Below are 20,866 nucleotides of genomic sequence, written 5' to 3' on the forward strand. Positions count from 1 at the left end.
AACCCTTTTGGATAAAAGAAATTCATTGCCAAATTTTTAGATTTGACCGCACTTTATTCAATTGTGGAGTCGGAAGAAGATGCAAATGTGAGAGAAAGCGATGGATGCAGACGCCATCTATTCAGTTCGATCAAAAGCTGTTCAAGACTTCTGCTTATCTTCTCACAGGCAGCCAAATATCAGCGAGTGGCACTTGTACGAGGACAAGCTGCGTTTGTCACACAAACGACAAGTGCGAACAGCAATTTGAGTAGTTACAAACAGACGAAATATTTTTTTTTGTAGCGGTTAGAAAAACCCGTGATAAAAGTAAACCAAATTAAAGGTATGTGAGCCTCTAGCTTTGAAACGTCAGTGGCACATCACAAATTCAAATCATATTTCTAGAGAAATTCATAGACATCCAGTCGGTTTAAAGCGATCACAATTTTAAAGTCCCGTTTCGTTTGTCCATTCCATTGGTTAATGGAGGAATTTTTGACATATTGCACGATTAGATTGTCATTCAATCTCATTTGAGTGTGCAATTGTTTTTTCTGGCAATCTCACCAGGAACTAATTAAGCTCCCTCGAGATTTTTACATGGCTTTCGGTTAAAATACTGCATTCTTAATAAAGAGGTACGGAGGAAAAGCCTAAGGATTAGTTGCTAATAGTCCGCGATGCACAAAACATTAAGTCATCGATCGATTAGCACAATTTTTGCTCAATTTAACAAAATGCAAAAGAAAAAGTTCAACAAATAAATCATAATGCTGATCTCACTGATGGTTATTTGCTATAAATCTATGGCTAGGCAAATGGAAACTTTGAATACCTCGAACGTTAGATTTCACTTATCCCCATCCCTGAAACGTAACGTGTTTTATCTGTTTATTCACAGAAATATGATAAGAATGGTTATTTTCCGCATATGTTGAAAATGAAGTTACAAACTGGGCTAAAATGGAATTCATTTTTTTAGTTCATGCCATAGTGCTGCTTAAAAGTTGTCCTTCTATGCAGGGGCATGGAGTCCGTCAGGACTGGACAAGAAAGCATTTTGAAACTTAGAAGACGTTTAAGTGATGCGTTGCCTCCTAATCGGCGGCTTGATTGGAAAGGAAGAGTTGAATGAGCACCCTCTCAACAGGCTTGCATCTCTGATTGGGAGGTAACGCATTGCTCGAACGTCTTCAAGCGAGGTTTTGTAGAACTTTCCCCTCCAAGCCTAACGACCTCCCTGGGCGAGGAGGGTGATGTAGAAACAACCGGACCTCATTAATAAAGATGCATACCACAGTTTCTAACGGTGTTAGCTGAAAAACAATGCATGAGAGTTTTCATTGGTTAGTTCATTCAAACTTTTAATACACTTTCAAACTTTAGTTTTCCAATCCTGAACGTGCACTGCTATATGATTTGTAATCTGAATGGTCTAGGCCCGGCCCAAGTTGTCGATTTAACTATAGATACTAGTCAAATTTAAGTGTAATACCTTTGGTTAAATATAAACGACAATTTAGCTTTAGAACTTGGTTTCATTTCAGCAAGCCGCTCAGAACTTAAAACCGTTTATTTCGATCGATTAAGGTGATTGGCTTCGAAATATTCGAGGCTCAAATTCATGAGAACTTTAGGGTATTGATTTTACAATTGCCAAGAGTCTGACAGGTCCCTGAGCGAACAATGCATTGGGCTATATCTCTGCAGAGACGCTTTATAGGGTCCTTTATAGAGAAAACACACAATTCCATCCAACCATTAACCAGTGAATTGTAAATCGATGATCTTTTTCTGATTTTTCACACCTCTTAGACTATTGCCCCACCTAAGCGTGATTAGTTGGGGAACATTACTTTTTAACGAACTCTAAAAAACCTTCCTCTTAAATGTTTTTCTAAGCTCAGTTGTCATTGGTTCAAGCTTAGAAGTGGTCAGTTTGTAAGTAAGCGTCACAGACACATCATGTATATGCAAGCTTGGATTGGAGTTCTTTTTATTATGGCTCAAGTTTCGGTCATGGAAGGATCACCTTTGTCAATTTTTGGAACAACATTGGGCCCTGGATTCAAGCGACAGGAAGGGGAACTCTTAAATATGGTGGGAGGTGAGTTGATTACAAAATATTGGCATTGTTTAGTGCCTTCTTGAGTAATTTACAAGATGTTAAGTTGAGTAGTTCTCATCAGGAATATCTTCAGATGGAGAAAAATTGGAATCATTCCTTCAAATATTAGGTATTATCATTTTCAATTATGTGCAATGTAGGAGTTAAGAAGACACTGAAAGCTTTGTAGTCTATAGTATACATACACAAGATCAATGAGGTATAACTTTTTTATACTCCGTCTTTGCAAACGATTGCCGTCTCATTCATTATATGCTTTAGTTTGTAGAGGATTTTGAGAAGGAAAATATAGTGACCTTGAATCGTGCTTGAGTTAGAATTCAAGAAAGCCGTCCGAGGGACAGAAAAAAAGGATATCAAAATGAACACAATTGAGTGTTGTCTTTTAAATGTTTTAACTTTTATATCTACTATCTCTAACCATATTCCAGTGGTTCATGTTTTAAATGATACTTGAATTTAGTTTAATGTTCTAATATACCGGCGCCTAACAAAAGAAATAAAAATTTAAAATTAAAATGGGAAAATACACAGCCCGTTTAACTTAGATGCAAGGTACTATTTTCGGAATATGCAGGTCGTGAGTTCGATTCTCACTGGGGCCAGCTGATGATGTTTTGACATTTTCCCGACAAAAGCGGCGATTCCTCTTGGGTAAAAACTAGGGCTGGGACGTGTCCAGCAAAATTTTGACATATGAGTTGAATCCGGCAGAGGACTTGAGTCTTTTACTATAGTCAGCTTTAGCAAAAAGACTGGTCTACGAGTCTGGACTCCTCCAAAATCGAGTAAAAGACTCGCCCCAGCACTAGTAAACACAAGGCCTTGCCACATTTGCTGACACTTTGTAGACAACAAATTTGCATAAAAGATCACCTGACTTTGAAAATTGCAGACAGACTCACAAAATTCACTATTAGACAAAGATCAAGAAGACTGCGTCTATTTAAGCTTCATATCAAATATTCTTAAGCATACCTTATCATGAAACAATTGAACAATTTCAAATTTTATATATAATTTCAATATTTAAAATTGGTCTTAGCAAAATCATAAAATTTAGAATGTAGTAATGAGGGCACTGTAGTTTCCAATAAATGACATTCAAACAATGGCAAAAATAGAGCAAATTCGATTTTGATTTTGCCTCCACATTGATACTTCGGACGTAATTTATTATGTGATTTCTAATCAAGTGGAGTTTTGAAATGTTATACTTACCCTAATTACTTAATTTTATTGGGGTATGTTATGTCCAGAGGGGCAAACCCCCAAGGGCCAGGTTTTTAGAGCTCAGCGCTTAGACGTTAACCGGTATAAAAGTAGACTATGCAAAGTGTTGAGCGGATGCTCCTTTTGGGTTAATGTCCAAGCCTTAGCTCAGAGGTACGACCAGGATAAATCTGATCATTTCAAAGCCATCATATCGTGCAATTGTTCAAAAAGTGTACATATTGGTTCTCAGTCTGTCGATGTGATTACTGATTAGTGTATAAAAGTTTCCTATGGAGAAAGGCTGGCGAGGGGAATCAAATCGAGGGCATTTGCCACCCTTAGGAGCTACACTATCTATTGCACCACGATTCCTCCCTCTTGAGTTGACATCCCACACGAGGATTTAAACTAGCGATACCTGAGGAGAAAATTACTACTACGGCATGAAATCACCCTTTTGTACTACGGCCATTGTCAGCGAACTTTAAAATGTGTTCAGTATTGAAGTGAGAAAGGAAGACAGAAGTCAAACTTTATTATAAAACGGTCTCTTTTGTCATTGCTCACAAATAATGAAACAATGGAAGATGTTAAAAGCTTTATCAAGGGGTACAAGAGGGAATATCCATGATGTTGGCGGCTCTCATCATATTCAGTGTTGAAGGTTGATGTGTTGGTTCATGACAAAGATAACTTTTTACAGGAAAAATTCCCCCAAATTCCCCTGATTTAACAAATATTAACATAAATTGAAGAAAATTTGTCCTCCTGACAAATAGACGTATACCAGTTACTTTCAGATATAATGAATCGCAATTACATAGGTATGAAGTGTAATTAATTAATGACAATTACTTCATTTTCAAACTTGTTCAATTACAATTGGTGTTCAAATACTGGAATTCAATTACTTTCAATTACACTTCAGTTACATTTTCTTTTCTCTTGTACAAAAAAGAGTAAGTTCTAGCAAAACGACCGGTCTTGCGAAATTCTAAAAAAAAAATTAATCTCTTTTGTGACGATTCCGGACTCAAGTCCTTTCTAAAAGGCTCGAATCCGGCCAATTTCTCCAAAATCGAGTAAAAGGCTCAAGTGCACTCGGATTGCCCCAGCATTAGAACCCAATTTTCTTTAAAATGGGGTCCAGAGTTCTCAAATTTTTCCTTGTCACGTGGTTCTGAGATTTGAAAATTTTCTTTATATCGGGGTCACTTTACGCAACATTCACGTGTTGAAAATTTGTGTAGCAAGATATTTACATTACAACGGGGATTTCACTTTACCGGGGTTCACTGTAGGTGGTTCTACTGTACATTCTGATTCGACAATTTGAATGGGTTGACCATTAGGCGATCCAAATCTTGTTTCAATGTAAAGGGAGATAAGAGCTTTTTGTTGGCGCATCACTTAAAGACAATGAGGATCAAAGTCCTTTGGACTATTCGAAAAGATCCTTGAAAAGCGACCAGAAAAGAATTTAGCCAAGAAGTCCTTTTTTGTTGCAAATTGATAGATAAAATAATCAACGTTACCGCTAGCATCAGCAAGAACAAGACAAGAATCTTATCTAAAGATCTATTGAAACGTTCAAGGAGAGGATGTGGAGTAATGACTAACGTAGTTTCCAAGTTGAGGTCTCTACAGGAAACTTGAATTGATCAGCTAAGAGTCGGTCACCCTGAGGCCTTTTTTTTTAAGCTTTTAACTTTGGGGGTAGGGGCATGAACGTTAACCGGTATGAAATACACTAGTCAAAGTGGTTAGCAGATGCTCATTTTTGGTAGCGTCCAGTCTTAATTTAGAGGTACGAGTGTTTAAAAAACTCGTCTCTGCTCTCGCATCTTCTTTTTTCCTTTATAGCCAGCCCAAAGCCATCTCTTCCTTACTCAATCTCTAATCTCTGTCCCTAAGGAGCACTTTCTACCTTGGTCTCCGGCTAGCCCGCGGTGTTTACCTGTGATGGGTTTAAAGCCGAGGTTGGTTTTTCACCTAGAGCTCTTCCATCTTGCCTCTTTAGATTAGTCATCTTTCTCTTCTTCATGAGTTGTCTTCTTTTCCGTTCCAGACTTGAATGGTTTCGCCATAATCCATAATGTAGACATGATTCTACTGTTTTAGATTCGTGCCTCTCAATTGTCTTTGCTTTGATTGGCCATGGAAGCTTTACAGAAGAACCTTTTTGAAGATGCCAGGAATTGTCTTTTGTTGAAGGGAGGACTCATAAGCTGTGTCCTCCATTTACAAGCCTTTAATTATGGAAGCCTTGACGGCTTGGTTTTGTCACACACAGCCACAAGTTGACTTTGAGAAGAATCAGCCAAGTGTTGGCAAACCTTGTTCCCCTCCCCCTTCCACACCTTCAACCTCAATTCCTTGAACCTCTCTCCCAACCTTCCTGGCCCTACCCCATCCTTTGGACGCCCCGAAGTTGTTTTCACCCTCACCCAATTTGATTTGTTTTCATAATTAGCAGGCCGAGTTAAAAGTTTGAAAGCTCTGAGGCGAGTTTCGTAAAGGTCATACCGTGGAGTTGGAGTTTAGTGATTAGACGTTATTCCGTATGAAAAGACACAGTAGATGCTTATTTTGAGTCACGTCCAAGTCGTAACTTCGAGACAAGAGCCTTTAAAAAACAGGCCTCTGGTCAATCGGAAGACCTTAAGCCTGGAAAAGGCCCAAATTTGAACGTGCATTGCACGTTCCACTTTTTCTTACACTTGACTGGTTTATCCCAGAGTCAAGTACGTACACTTGCTGCTGGTTATGACTAACCCAAGTTATCACGGCTCCAGGAGCACAAAGGTTAGAGTTCTGAGAAATTTTTGAGTCTCGTTCATTTCCATGACAGAAACAACTTCAGCCAAGGTTTTAAGATGAAGTGTTAGCTACCATGGCTGGCGTCAACTTAGTTGGATTGCGATAAAGTACGCCCTGATAATGCCATTTTCCCACATCGGGTCGTATGTTTATAGGTAAGGAATTATTGGCACATAGGCTATGTATGTGTTTAAGGGAGAAGCAGAGGCCTTTGTTTGTCACTTCAGGATCAGTTAAGAGAGGAGAGTTGAATGGTCCAGGAGGTCAGGTCTAATCCTAAGGCTTTTTTCTCTAATGCAAACTTTAAAAGGAAAATGAAGCATCCTATACTACTTTCAAGGTCAATGGGGAAGCCTTTAGCAATCTAGAGGTTATGGCCAACATGCGTTTTTAACTACGCATAATTTAGGAGCAACGACTCATTGCTCTAAATATGAGTCTGTTGAGCCTCGTCAAATGCGACCCCGCGTTTGTAGGCTTTACTTTAGAATAAACGGTCAGCCTAAGCTTTTTTAAGGTGCGCAACAATAGTTGACACAGTCATTATTTCCCTGCACTATGGTCTGGTAAATGCTAGACGTAGTCATCATAAAATTTGTTAGCACAAGTAAGTAAGTGTAAGTAGTCTATTTAGACTTTGACAAGGTAGATCATGGCCTCTTAGCCAATAGGCTTTACAAGATAGAAATATAAGGCAAGGGTTTTGATTGCTTAAGAAGTTTCAATCGCAGTAGGGAAGCAATTAGTTACTCTCTTGGTGACATTTATTAAGTCAGGTTGGATGTCCCACAGGGCCAAAAAAGAACAGATCCTGTTGAAGGTTAATAAAGCATTCTAAACTTGTGGTTGAATGTACAATATCGGACGCTTAAATCTATAGATAGGATCACAATGTCAATTTTATACAAGTAAATTGATCTGCCACATATATAATATGCTTTGCTTATCTAGGCTCCAATTAGTTCAGAAGGTTTGCCAAGAGTCGAACACATCTGCAGATGTTTTATTAGGGACATTTCAGACGTCAGAAAGAACTTTTGTTTCGGGATGGACTTGAAAGTTTAGGCTTGTATTGCTAAACTGTCTGTTATTCTTTCTCTGCAGATTTTTTGTTATCTTGATTTTCAGCATTGATTGTTAACAGTTTCTGCAACGACAAAAATATCATCACTGAAGGAAACAAAAGCAAGCATTAATAAGTGAAGACACCCTGAGTCATAGCAAACTTTGGCGATTGAAAGCCAGGTTACTGTAATCGAAGAGGGTATTTTAGTTATCTGATACTGTGCGTTTCCAAAAGCATTCATGAGCTTTGTCTCAACAGGGACCATTCTAGTACCCAAGGTGCCTAACCTGCTTTTTGAGAGCACCTTCAAGTCCAAAAATCCAAGCTATTTCAAGCAATCCTTCATTGTCAGGTTTGCATTCTTTTAACATTCTTTTTTTTTGGTTTGGTTTGGTTTTCACGGGCTTTGCTAACCGCTACAGGGAATGTAATCCCCAGTACTATTCAAATGAAAGGTTATAATTCGTCGATTTATTACCTTTCAATCTTTATATGATATTTGGTCTACCAACGAATTTGAGTTGGCAGACCGAGTTAGTCCTTGAATATATGGTTGATCAGGAATGCTATCTAAAAATTTGTCCAAGTCTGGCTTGAAAGATGCAACCGGATCAATCTGGCCTACGTATTCCCTACAAACATTAGAGGGAAGCAAATTAAACAATGGAGGAGCCGAGAAAAAAGAGAAGTGGACTTCATGGTTCGAACTAGCCTGGATTCTCGAGGACGTGAAGGTGCTCTCAATACGCACATTAAGCCTCTACGGTGCCTAGAATTGACCCTAAATCCTGGGTGGGGACAAAGCTCATGGATGCTTTTGAAGACGTGCAGTATCAGATACCTTTCGTACCTTCTCTGAACACTGTACAGTCCCAACTTTTCTAGTCTCTCCCAATACGAAAGCTCTCTCAGTCCTGTGATGTTCCATGGAACGGATAGCTAGGGAACGCTTACTTGTTTTGACGTGAATACAAGAGTAGTCACACGCGCGCAAAGAGAAGAAAATAGCACAAAAGGAATTGTCTCCAAATCAGCAAAAAGCTGGACAAATTTACATTTTGATTTCCCAAAGCATGAGTTTTGAGTATATTTGAGCCTGCCTTTAATGTTTGGTCACTCAATAGAATTCGATATAATTATTTTAATGATTTTGACGACAGTTTAGTAACTTTTCTAGTCGTGCTTGACTTGTTGGTAGTATTCGAGCCTCTTTTTGTCCCACGAATCTTGTCATTCAACATCTTTGCCTCATTCTTTAAGGACGATATTGAGCATCTTTGTCGCGGCAACTCTAAAGTGATCATGAAACTGATGACAAGATTCACATTGGTGCTCGAAAACGGTCTCCATATCGGGCTTATCGTTGAGCAGGTCGAAGGCAACAAGACCAAATATCAACCAAGGTTTCTCGCTGAGGACCAACTTATCTTTCACTGCCGAGCTTGAAATCAAACGAAAAATCAACCACAGATGTAAGCAAAGCATGAAAATGAGGTCACTTGGGTGCAATCGCGGCGCAGTTGATATCTGCATCAAAAGTTTTTCTTTTGTCATGGTCTCTTCATTGTCAGGAGTCTGGCTTACATCAACAAGATCCATAAGAGGCTGGTCAGCTTTGCTTAAAAGGGTCTTGCAGTCCTCGCATCTGGCCCGTTTTATCAGCCAGCTATCAGTTCCATGGATGTTCCTAGAGAAACATCTTTAGACTTGTTCGACCTTTTGCAAACCTGCTAAACTCATTGGAGCCCAAATGGGTGAGGCATATTCAAGATGTGGCTGGACAATCGACTTGTACATAGTTAGCATCGTGATGCTATCTCTGGACTTAAACGTGCAATATATCCAACCACACATTTGAAAAGCTTTACCCACCTTCAACTGGATATGGTCATCGAACTTTCCATTATTTTGGAGGACTACACCTAAATCTTTCATAGATGAGACCTGCTCAATATCTTTACCTCACTTATCTACGAGTGGAGTATTCAAAGGTGTTGACCCGAAGATCATTGAGCGGAATTTCATTCCGTTCAGGGCCATATTATTCTTAGTAACCCAAGAACCAACTCTTAGAGGCGGCGGCGGAAATTGGATTAAATAGGACATCCTTCGGCACGACCTTTCGGCGTAACTACCTTGATCAACAAATTACATCAGAACTAGATTGGATCCTCAGCAATGTGATAGTGAGAAGTAAGAAGCAAATCTGGAGTGGTATGAGTGATCACTCGATATTGATCTGGTCCTTTGAAGTGGATGGAGACAAAGGAAAGAAGGACACCAGAATGCTCCGTAACTACACCAAGGTGTGCCCAAACGCTTTCTCTGCCCACCTGGCGGCTTGTCCCTGGGAGGAGTTTGCTCATGGATCTATTGAGGACAACGCAGTTCAGTTTCACAAACTCTTTGTGGAAGTCTTAAATATTCATGCACCTTGAAAAAAGTCTACAACCAGCCCAAACTCGTGAAAAAACGTGTCTGGTTACTTAAGCTCAGACGACAACGGGAAAGAAGTTACGTCAACTCCAGGAAAAGTGCAAGAGGGCCACCAGATCAGAAACGATGAAAAATGTTCGAAAACGAGTTCAGAATGTCGGAAATAACCCATGGAATATTGTACGAGAGGTCACTGGTCAAAATATGCAACTCCCAATTGTCATCAAGAACGACGAGGGAGTAAAGTTAACACCCCAAGAAACACCAGACGTTCTAAATGCACACTTTATCCAAAAAGTGAGCGACATAAGGAAAAAAAATGACCATTTATTGAAAAGATCCGCTCAAAGGTGCTGTTAATTAAGCGCCCCGATTGGAGTGCCAAGCAAACAATTTCAATCTCAGAACCGTGTCCGAGGGTGAAGTAATTAAAGCAATTCAGAAGTCCAAAGCATCCAAGTGCTCGGATGTCCATGGAATTTCACCTATTGCTCTGAAAATTGCCCCAATGGTGGTTGCACTCCCTCTGACGTGGATCATAAATAGGGTTCTTCTCGAAGGCGTGGTACCAATGTGCTGGAAGGTCGGAAAGGTCCTGCCAGTCCATAAGAAGAACACAAGAACCAACATGGCAAATTACAGACCTATTAGTATCCCTCCCTCGTGCTCCAAAATCATGGAGAGGGTTGTCCACAGACAGTTTGTATCATATTTAGAGGGAAACAATATCCTCCCTTCCAGCCAAAATGGATTCCGCGCCGGTCTTTCGGCAGTACAGGCGGTTGGTGCAGCCGACCGTGATTGGAAGGCGGCCAAGAGCGGCGCCCTTCAGGCCGGAGCCCTGTTCTTCGACCTGAGCGCCGCCTTTGACTCCATTGATCCGGGCCTGTTGCTCAAAAAACTGAGACTGTATGGAGCGGGACCCTCGGTGTTACGTTGGACAGGCTCTTTCTTGGCAGATCGGTATCAGTTGGTGGAATGCAACGGGGAGAAATCAGGCTAGCTACCAACAATGTTTGGGAGCCCCCAGGGCTCGGTGATATCGCCAGTCCTCTTCCTCATCTTGGTTGCTGATCTTGGGGAGTGGGTTTCCAAAGGAATGGTCATCAGCTACACAGATGACACCATTCAGACATTTAGGCAAGCGCTGGTACAAGCAAACAAACTTGCCTGCCAATGCCAGTGATGCAAAATTGGCGTTTCGAACTGGTTTTCAAGAAGCTGACCTTTCTTCATATAGCAATATGAAAGAAGGGTCAGCTTCTCAAAAACATGTTTGAAGCTCCAAACTTGCATCGCTGACATTGGTACCAGCAAACAAAGGAACCTGCCAGAGCTTGCCTAAACGTCCCCATAGTGTATGCCACTGCCCCATCCAAGGCTGAGGTCAGGGTAATCCTGGAGAAATCGGCTAAAGAGGTCCTAGAATTTATGAATGCCTCAAACCTGGCAGCCAACTCCGACAAAAAATTCATGATGTTTGGCAGAAACAGTGAGCCCCCCATAACGGTTGGAACGTCCCTCATTGAGGAGACGGGCGAGGAAAGGATGCTTGGAATTGTAATTGATAAGTCTTTGTCCTGGAGGAGCCATCTTAGCGTCCTGAAAACTGAGCTCAGGGGGCGGATCGGGATTCTGCGCCGCTTGTCTTATCCGTTTCCGAGGGAAATTCTGCGTGGTTTGGTGCAGGGCATCTTTACGTCAAAACTAATTAACGGTCTCCCCCTGCTAACCAATCCAGGTGGGGGAGGGTCTGATGCAGCCCTTGAGCGGCTCCATAAGCTCCACCGCGCCGCTATAAAGGCTGCTCTTCGTGTTCTTTTCCATGACCATCCAACCGACAATGAACTCTACCGACGTTCTGGCCAAAAGCCTGTGGCCGAGATAGCCTTGACCTCCTAGAACAACCTGACCAACAACTGCATGATGAAATATAACTCTCACCCTCTCACTAATGGACGTGAGCAAAAACACCGACAAGAAAAGATGACCAGGCAGAACAGTAACCGAAAATACCCACCCCAACCTGTCAAGGGATCCCTCATAACAAAGATGGTCGAAAAGTTTGAGTGTTCTCAAAACACTGACGTTTGATGCCTCCCGTTTCTTCTTTCCCTATTTGCCTAGGGCAAGCTCATGTACAACCCCACGCCATATTCCAGGCCGGGTCGATCAAGGGGAACAACAGCGCTGCTTTACCCAACCATGTTCCCGCAACTCTCGAAATAGATTATTTCTAGGTCCATTGCTAGGCTAGTGGAATCTTGGCCATTCCTACCAGAAACTAACTTTGTATCGTCAGCATAAGAACAGAGACTGGCAGTAATACTAAGCTTTTGAAGCGGGGCAACGAATATTATAAAAAGGAGGGGCCCTAAGATGGAGCCCTGGGGAACACCTGACTTGACATCATGTATGTCACTTAGAGATCCCTTTACCTTACCAATTTGCTTCCTATTATGAATGAAGCTTCTTATCCACTTGAGAACCTTACCTTGAATCCCAATGTCATGAAGTCTATTCAACAAAAGGCCATGATCTACTTTATCAAAAACCTTGGCAAAATCAAGATAGACAACATCAACTGACTTATGCCTTTCCAGTCCCTCAATGACCTGCTCTAAATGCTAAATCAGTTGGGTAACCGTACTAAAACGTGCTCGGAACCCGTGCTGGCTGGGAGGAAGGACTTCATTGACCTCAAGAAATTCAACAAGTTTGGACTTCATGATCTTCTCAAACATCTTCGCAATATTCGAAGTGAGAGAAATGGGCCTATAGTTACTGGGGAGTGACTTATCTCAGCCTTTGAAGATTGGAACAACATGAGCTAATTTTCGTGACGATGGAAACTTGCCCTGATCCAAGATGCAACGCATCAAGTACGAGAAAACAGGAGCAAGAACCAGTGAGCATCTCATTAGAAACTGGGATGTCACGCCATCAGGACCAGGAGAACTTGAAAGCCTCAAGCCCTTGATGGCCTCTAATACATCTTGATCTGTGACTACAAGATCATCTAAACGCTCAACTTGACTGACCTTGTCAATCTCAACAGACTCATCTTCAGAGCAATGAGCTGTTGCTTCTGAACTCAGTGGGGTTGAAAACTCACTGGAGAACTGATCTCCAAGCATGTTAGCCATAGTCTCTACATTGCTAATGGCTGCCACATCAACCTCAAAAGGCCCAACAGGGTGTTTCATTTTTCACTTAGAGTTCGCACAAGAGAAAAAAAAGCCTCCGGATTCGACCTGACCTCCTGAACCACCTTACTCTCAGTTTGTAACTGGTCATATTCGATGGAGGCCTTAATCTTACCCTGAACTATGTCCAATTTTTTTGGAGACTACCCACAATTACTGGAGTCGAAGTGCTCTTCAGCCTTTTTGCCAGATTGCAACTCTTTTTGAGCAAAGTCTTCCTACATTTTGGAATTTTTGTCCGTGTACCACCTTTCGGTACACATTCAGAGATTTCTAAACTAGAGCAAACTTCCTTAAAAATTCCAAATCACTCCTAACATATAGGCATACACCCCTATGTGGGAATATGGGATTATCAGGGCAAATCCTATCACAACGAACTAAGTTGAAACCAACTATGGTTAGTTCTTCATCTAAGACCCCTGGCCGAAGCCAGGTTTCTGTTGTAGAGATGAATGAAATCTGTCTCTCAACGGCTAGTTCGTCTAAGATCTTAACTTTCGCGCTGTCTCTTTTAGACATCAGACAATGCACGTTCGAATATAGCCCCTTTACGGGCCTGTCTCTTGAAAGACCAAGTCTACAAGATCTTGGACCATCCTCTCCAACCGTAAAAAATCCCTCTCGTCAACAAAGCTACGTTTTACTGAAGGCAAAGCATGAGCTAATAGGGATGGTTGGGGTTGAGGAATGGGTTGGGCAGCTACATTTGAATAGGAACGTATTTTGGGAATAGGGGTGGGGCAAGGAATGTTAGGAAGGAGAGTATTTATAGGAATAGGGGTGGGGCAAGGAATGTTAGGAAGGAGAGTGTTTATAGGAATAGGGGTGGGGCAAGGAATATTAGGTAGGAGAGTGTTTATAGGAATAGGGGCGGATTGGGTATTTGAAGGAAGAGGAGGGAATTGGGAGAGAGGGTGGGGGGTAGGAGGAGAGGGAGGAAGCTAAATGGGTTAAGGAAGGGGGGTGGAGCTGGATTAGGTTTAGGAATAGGGTCAGCTGTAAAACTACGAAACTGAGCTATTCTATTTCTCGCCTTTCTTTGCGTCCCTTCTACGTGGACGGAAGTACACAGTACATTAAAGCATATCTTAAATCTCATGGGCTGACGCCACATGTACGGGTGAACGAAAGGACAATCTACATTTGAACATCCCTTCTTCCTATTGTATTTCTAAAGGCCGAACTTGAGAATTTTTTCACACCATTTATTATACTATACTATACTATATATATTTTGCGGCTCTCGGCCATGACAACAAAGGTATACAAAGACTGATCAGTTTGGCGATATCACAGGTGGTATTAGGGAAGAATGACTATATGTACCTCAGTGCACATGGAAGAAATGAAGAGGGTTGGAGCAGACATTGCAGATGCAGGAGGGTAGAGGGAGGTGATGAAAAACTTGGTTATTGCAGTAGAGAGGATGGGCTAGGTTGAACAACTCCTTTGTCAGCTCCCGTCGATGATGGAATTTGGCGGGGAGCCGGGCAAAGATACGTGACCTCCAATATTCCGAGGGGATATCGGGCCACGGACAGTAGGGTTCCGTCCTGTCCGTGGCGGCGCACGCGAGCTGATGCCCGGACATTTTCCTCGGAAAGGTCAGTCTCCCAATACTATTGGATACCGACCTTGCCAGCCCAATTGTGAGGGGCTCAGTCTCGCAGATGAAGTGCATCCATGAGTTATTGGCATATTGGAGCACGCAGAGGTATCGTTTCAGATATTTGGAGAAGCAGGCATCGGCGGATTTGATGGCGGATTGGGCGGAGTTTGGGAGCCATAGGTGAAGGCCGTAGAGAAAGATAGGATGGATGAAACACCGGAAGAGTTCAAGAACTATTGTGAGAGGAAGATTTTTGATGGGTAACCGATGGAAGAGGTATCCGACCTTGGCTTTGGCTTTGGTCATGATGGTGTTGAGATGATGGGTGAATGAGAGTTGTTGGGTGAATGTGAATCCGACTTAGTTGAATGTCTTGACAATTTCCATCGGGACGTTGTTGATGTGGAAGGATGTTGCAGGCAGACGACCTTTATGGTAGACCATGGCCTTCGTCTTGTTGGTGTTAATTTGAAGGCCGTTCTCCTGGCAGTATGACTGAAGTGCATTGATGGCATTTTGCAATTCTTCAGCCGTGGTGGCCAGGAGGACCAGGTCGTCTGCGTACTGAATGTATTGGAGTTGGGTGTTGTTGATGGTGGGTCCTTGGTGGGTGAGAGCGTCGGGTAGGTCGGATACGAAGAGATTTAGGATGATCAAACTGACAGCCTTTTCCTTCATCAGGACAAGGCTGCTTTCGATAAACAGGACAGACTGTTTTCTCTACAACTGTCTTATCCTGCTTTTTTCCAGAGGAGCTACTACTTCAACCTCTACATTGGTCAAATCAGTCGACTTCTCAACTACTGGGTGAGCCTGTTCTTCAAGGAGCACCCTGGTTTCATTGACCCAAGCAACTAAAGCCTCTATAATAAAGGGCTTATTGACTACGGAATGATCCTTCCCCTGCCAAGACCAAGTCCAAACATTGTCTAATCTCTTTGCTGCCTTTTCCAAAAATAGCTTCCATCATGAATGCAGGAGGAGCTATCTATGAGCAACAAAATCAAGAGACTAAGAAAAAGAGAAAAACGTAAGGAAAGTAAAAGGCTATGCAATCTTGTCCTGAGATACAGGACAACGAAGCAAAATAGGAATAAACTATTTTGTGGAGGAAGAACTAAGCCAAAGATTAAGCCTAAGGCATACCGTGAACTAACTTTATCTTCAAAAATCGAAAGAACTGTGCTGCAACATTCAAACATATGCCATTTTTGGTGTGCTCTGACATCGTTTTGCTATCAGGGATCAATATCCAAGCATTGGCGGACTTTTTGGCACGTTTGTACAAGCCCCCCATCTGAGACGAGTCCGATGAAGAGAGCAGGCTCTCCACTTCCAACCTTTGATGGGCTGACTCAACGCTCCTCAGAGACTTGTGGCATGAAATTCTTGATATCCCATATTGCTCCCAAGTCTCTGGTGTTTGGCTTAATTTCGCAACTATTGGAGCATTTGACCCCTCAGCTCTCAATGGTGGGGACTGAACCACGGGGTCTTGAGTCCTCCTCTCCTCCTCTGCTCCAAAGAGGACTCTTTGAATGCTAGCGAAATACCTTCGGCCACTGCAGCTGGGTTGGTTGCATTCCCGATGTTAATGAATAGCTGCAGGGCCTCAAGTTGAGCCGCACACTTCTGAACATTGACCACGCACCTCCCATTTCAAGTCACGTCTAGACGATGGAAATTTCTTGGCATCTTGAAAGTGACTGAAATTGGGAGTTGATCAGAAACGGCTAGTGGATGGACGAAACTGGCCAGAGATGGAATAGTGTCTGATAGGAAAATGTGATCAAGAACAGAGGCACCCCAGGAATAGGTAAAGCACTGTGTCACCTCTTGACCAGATCAGGTTAGATCAGGTCCATGTCCCATAAGAGAATGTTTAATCTAATCATTTCCATATTTGTGGTATCCCGGTGTTGAGCATGCTCCTCATGCTCGTAATCTGTTCTAGTCATGTATATATAAATGTGTACTAGTCTGAAATATGATAAGTTAGCAAGTCCATCCAACTCCTTGTGGGTGATGCTCACCCACAAGTATAGAACACGGTGCAGTCGGTTAACCGGTTGTGGCCCTCTGTTCTCCCTTGTTGCTCTCCCCAATGTGAGGGATCAAGGGTGCTCTCTTATTAATGTTTGCTTTGAAGCCTTGACGCAGAATGCACACTTGCTTTGACATTATAAAAGAATTTGAATGCAATTTCGTTTTAATGTTGAAGAAAGAAAGGTTGCCTTTGAGTTATTGATTTGATTTCTTTGCGTTGGGCTGGTTTTACTTACTATTCTTCTACAGTGTTGTTCTCTTCAAGTGTATTTTTTTGTTTTATGACGCATAACTTTTTTAATTTTAAATTTATCACCCAACTACACACTGCGTTTGAAAGCTGACATTTAGACCTTTTGGGTTTGTTTCGACACCACGGTGCCCGCCAAAAGACCAGCAATCATGGCGAGAACTTGCCAATAATTGACATCGGAGACGCGCAAGGCCATCATGGCCTTGGAGAAGGCGGGCTGGAAAGGGGCCAAGATCGCCAGAGAACTGAGGTTGAGCAGTGTCGACGTGTTCAGGGCCATCAAGAGGTTCAAGGAGTTGGGTCATTCTGAAAATTGGACGCCCCAGAGGACCAAGACTGTCCAATCGCCGGCCGTGATCAAGAAGGTGCGCGAGCGTGTCAGGAGGAACCCGAACCTGTCGGAGAGGAAGTTGGCCGCAGCGATGAATTTTCGGTTTCCACCGCGCACAGAATCTTCTGCCAAGACCTCAAGATGACTTGGAAACCAAAATCGTATCGTCATCTCCTCTCAGAGGCTACAAAGGAGAAAAGACACCTGCGTTCACGAAACCTCTTGGCGCGGCTGAAGAAGGGCCCCAAGGAGGTGATCTGGTCGGATGAAAAAATGTTCACCGTGGAGCTCAAGCTGAACAGGAAGACCGACGGGACGTGGGCCAAGAACCACAAAAAAGTACCCCAGAAGTTCAAGTACGTGGGGCGCCGGCAGGGCCTGGACGATGTTTTGCCTTGGCTTGAGTCCCTCAGAGCTCCATATCTGTTTCAACAGGACGAAGCTCCTGCGCACACAAGCAACATCTCGCAAGAGTGGTGCCGAACCAATCTCCACGACTTCATGCATAAGCTTGAATGGCCCCCCTAGAGCCCGCACCTCAACCCCATGGACTTCAGCATTTGGAGTATACTGGGAGCAAGGGTTAACAAGACCCATTACAAGTCCGTCGACGCCCTGAAGTCCGCCCTGCACCAGGCGTGGGCCGACTTGTCCGAGGACACCGTGCGTGCCGCTGTCGCCCACGTTCCTCGACGTCTGGGCCAAGTGCGCCTAAACGGCGGAGGCCACATCGAGAAGTTTTAAAAAACAAAGTTTTCTAACAAATATGATCAATGTGTCAAAAATTTAGGTCAATCAATTAAATGGAAGTCGAGTTATTGCGTAATTAGTCTATTACACTTGAAGAGAACAACACTGTAGTTTGGCTGGCGCAAACAAAATATCCCGGATTTTTTGAGTGGGAAGTGGTTATTACCCATAAGTCAAATATCCTGCCCAATGGGCTCCAATACTACCCCAGAAATGGGGAATTGCCCAGTATTTAGCAACACTGCTGATGAAGTTCATGTGCAGGTTGGCCGGGTCCCTTGCTTAAATTTTTGCTCCAATAAATCAAGCTTGTTTTTCAGGTGGTTTAAATTACAACTCTAATGTGATCTTAACCCCCAAACAACCCAATATTCAAGGGCTACACAACTCCTCCAGTTTGTTGGTGGATCAGATATGATTTGAATGTTGTGTCATACAATAATCATACATTTTCCATCTTGAACTCCCGGGAATAACATTCTCAGTAAAGGCAAGGATGTCTTCAAATCGGCAAAAGACTAGTAAGAACAGGCAGAGAACAAACTAATACAGACATGACACTGCTTATCGGAAATCTGCGGTATATGAAGACTTTTTTGCCAACATCTCCTCGACGTTGAAATATGTTTTATGAATCTCAGTGAAGTTGAAGGGTTTGACTCTGATTGAGTTTTTTTCGCAAATGACATCTGACCACTGAACATGAAACAAAGAAGCGTAAAAACGAGTTTGTTGTTGTTTTCTATTGCACCTGAATAGGTAACCATGAACTAGTGCACGGACTTCCAGAGACCTACATTACTTATATTATTACTTTAATTCGAAAAGTGCTTCAGAGTAGCTATGGCCAAGATCAGGCCGATTTGGCGGGAAGTAGGGCCTCTGCAGTCAGAAACCATACCCTAACAACCATTCAGCTGTCACCCATTGACTCTAAAAACGGGTCTCCTTGGCCATGGAGTAGTGGAAAGGAACTCTGTCTGAAACCTTGCTAGAAGACATTTCCGTTTTGGGTTACCCCTAATTGACTACTTAAACATGAAGATGGAATTTATTGAGCACTCTCTCAGAAGGAATACATCTGATCTGGAGGTAAAGCATAGCTCTTCAAAACCTCGCTAGAAGACGTTCGATCTTCGTTTGAACTTTCCGCTACAGTAATGACGTACTCCATGGCTTGGGTTGCTTGTATTGCACTTTCTTGTACTGATGTGATTAATCTGCCTGTGCCTCAAACTTTGAAACCAGTATTGCCAAGTTTGATTCAAGCTGGATTATTTTAGGTCAAGGGAACGTACACTTTCTCACCCAAAAAAAAAAAATCCAGCTTGGATCAAACTTGGCAGTACTGATTTGAAAGTTTGAGACGCAGGCAGATTGAGCACTCCAGAACACTCTAGGCCTTGCTTCCTCCAAGATCCGACCATAGAAGAAGAAACATAGAGGTTTAAAAGTTGAGTCATTTTTTTTACTGAAGCTTAATCGGCAACTAGAACAGTGCACCTCTAGCAGATTGAAAGCAGCGCCTCTACAAGCAAAAACCATACCCTATCAGCCGTTCAGCTGTCACCTAATCGCTGTGGAAACGAGTCCGCCTTCTAGCTCACATCGCACTCTCAAGGTTTTGCTCCCGCTATGATCCGACCATCCGTTTTTTTGGATATCTTAAAGCGGGAAACTCAAATTTTATGTTGACCCAAGCATTTTGTCACACAAAACATGCTATGATGCGAAATCAATCCCAAGTGCCCATTCGAGACCCAAATTGAACCCCTCTAACTTTAATGCTTTACCACTCACCTTTCCCTTTACCTATTCCATAACTGGAATACCAGCTCTAACAATCAAAGATGCTTCGAAACAAAAAATAACATTCTTTCCAGATTGCTTCGAATTTGACAAATCAATAAATTCGGATCTCGTGGAAGAGCATCTTGACGTGGACACCCCTTTGGATTGCCAATACAAGTGCTCGCTAAATGAAGAATGCTTTCATTTTGTTTGGATTACGCCTATTGTCTTAACCGAAGCCGATCACAAGAAATGTCTTCTCCACAAAGAAGGCCCCGCCATTGAACTTTTGGGAGCCGTGGCCGGTCCCAAGAAATGTACCTAAATGTGCGATTGACATGTATTTATTTGGCTTTAGTTACGTATGATGTGCGCGTTTTTCGGAATCTTCGACGAATTGGAAAAAATTGTCCAGAATTACATCAAAGAATTTGACAAAAACAAGGGTGGTTTCTTATTCTGTCGATCGTTTGCTCGTAGATTTGGTGCGACAATGGGTTTGTTCTTGATCAATGACAAGGATTGGCTTGATATGTGAACACACCTCTATGGTTGTGGTTTGGGTACAATTATGGTTCTATTTCAGCCACGAGGTCTCGTCTTCCACTTATTGAAACTAACTCTGAAAAAAAAAATTGCAATATCGTTTGATGTGGCTTCCTAAGGTTCGGGCCTTGGTAGATCCCAAACCAAGCCATAGATTGTAAATTCATAAATGGGATAAACATTGCAGGACACAGCCTGAATATGATTAGAATAAGGGTTCGAAACTGTGGATTCCAGAGTCAATAAATCAAGGTACAATACTTTTCCAGACACTAAACCAGGGATTTGAAAGTCAGCGGCTCCTTTGGTGGCCTTTAAATAAAAAAAGGCCTTAAGAAGCCTTTGTGGCGATAGGGAATTTCCTTGGAGAGAAACGCGAACACCTGCATGAAGCAAACTTACCCTTTTACGATATTTTTTCTTCGGATTTCCTGCCCAAGAACTGATTGACAAAGTTCATGGGCATGGGAAAAATAATGGTGGAGTTGTGCTCTGCTGCAATACTGTTTAATGTCTGAAGATAACGCAACTGAAACAAGAGAGTGAGAGTGGTATATTCATTTATCATTGGTCCAGATACCGGCTAAAATTGATGATCCCCAGACTCAAGGAATTGAGGAGGAACGAGGAGGAGGAGTTGGTAAGTTACTTGGTAGGATTTCGCTTTACAACTCCTTGGAGTGT

General features: G+C 42.5%; 2 protein-coding genes across 2 annotated transcripts in view; one reads left to right on the plus strand and one right to left on the minus strand.

Annotated features, from left to right (window-relative positions):
* Positions 1–1,676: 1,676 nt before the first annotated feature.
* On the plus strand, positions 1,677–20,278 carry LOC131889714 (uncharacterized). Its single transcript, XM_059238881.1, has 2 exons — positions 1,677–2,089; positions 19,729–20,278. Exons 1-2 carry the CDS (start codon positions 1,948–1,950, stop codon positions 19,959–19,961), a joined length of 375 nt encoding a protein of 124 aa, XP_059094864.1. The 5' UTR covers positions 1,677–1,947; the 3' UTR covers positions 19,962–20,278.
* LOC131889712 (band 7 protein AGAP004871-like) overlaps positions 19,965–20,866 on the minus strand; it is a 28,491-nt gene continuing 27,589 nt past the window's right edge. Inside the window, exons 9-10 of the mRNA XM_059238879.1 lie at positions 20,585–20,711; positions 19,965–20,258 (exon numbers count right to left, since the gene is read on the minus strand). Coding sequence (XP_059094862.1) covers positions 20,589–20,711 — 123 coding nt within the window. The 3' untranslated portion in view covers positions 19,965–20,258; positions 20,585–20,588. The remainder of the gene's footprint in view (positions 20,259–20,584; positions 20,712–20,866) is intronic.

The sequence above is a fragment of the Tigriopus californicus genome, chromosome 10 (assembly GCF_007210705.1).
Source record: "Tigriopus californicus strain San Diego chromosome 10, Tcal_SD_v2.1, whole genome shotgun sequence".
Lineage (NCBI taxonomy): Eukaryota > Metazoa > Arthropoda > Copepoda > Harpacticoida > Harpacticidae > Tigriopus > Tigriopus californicus.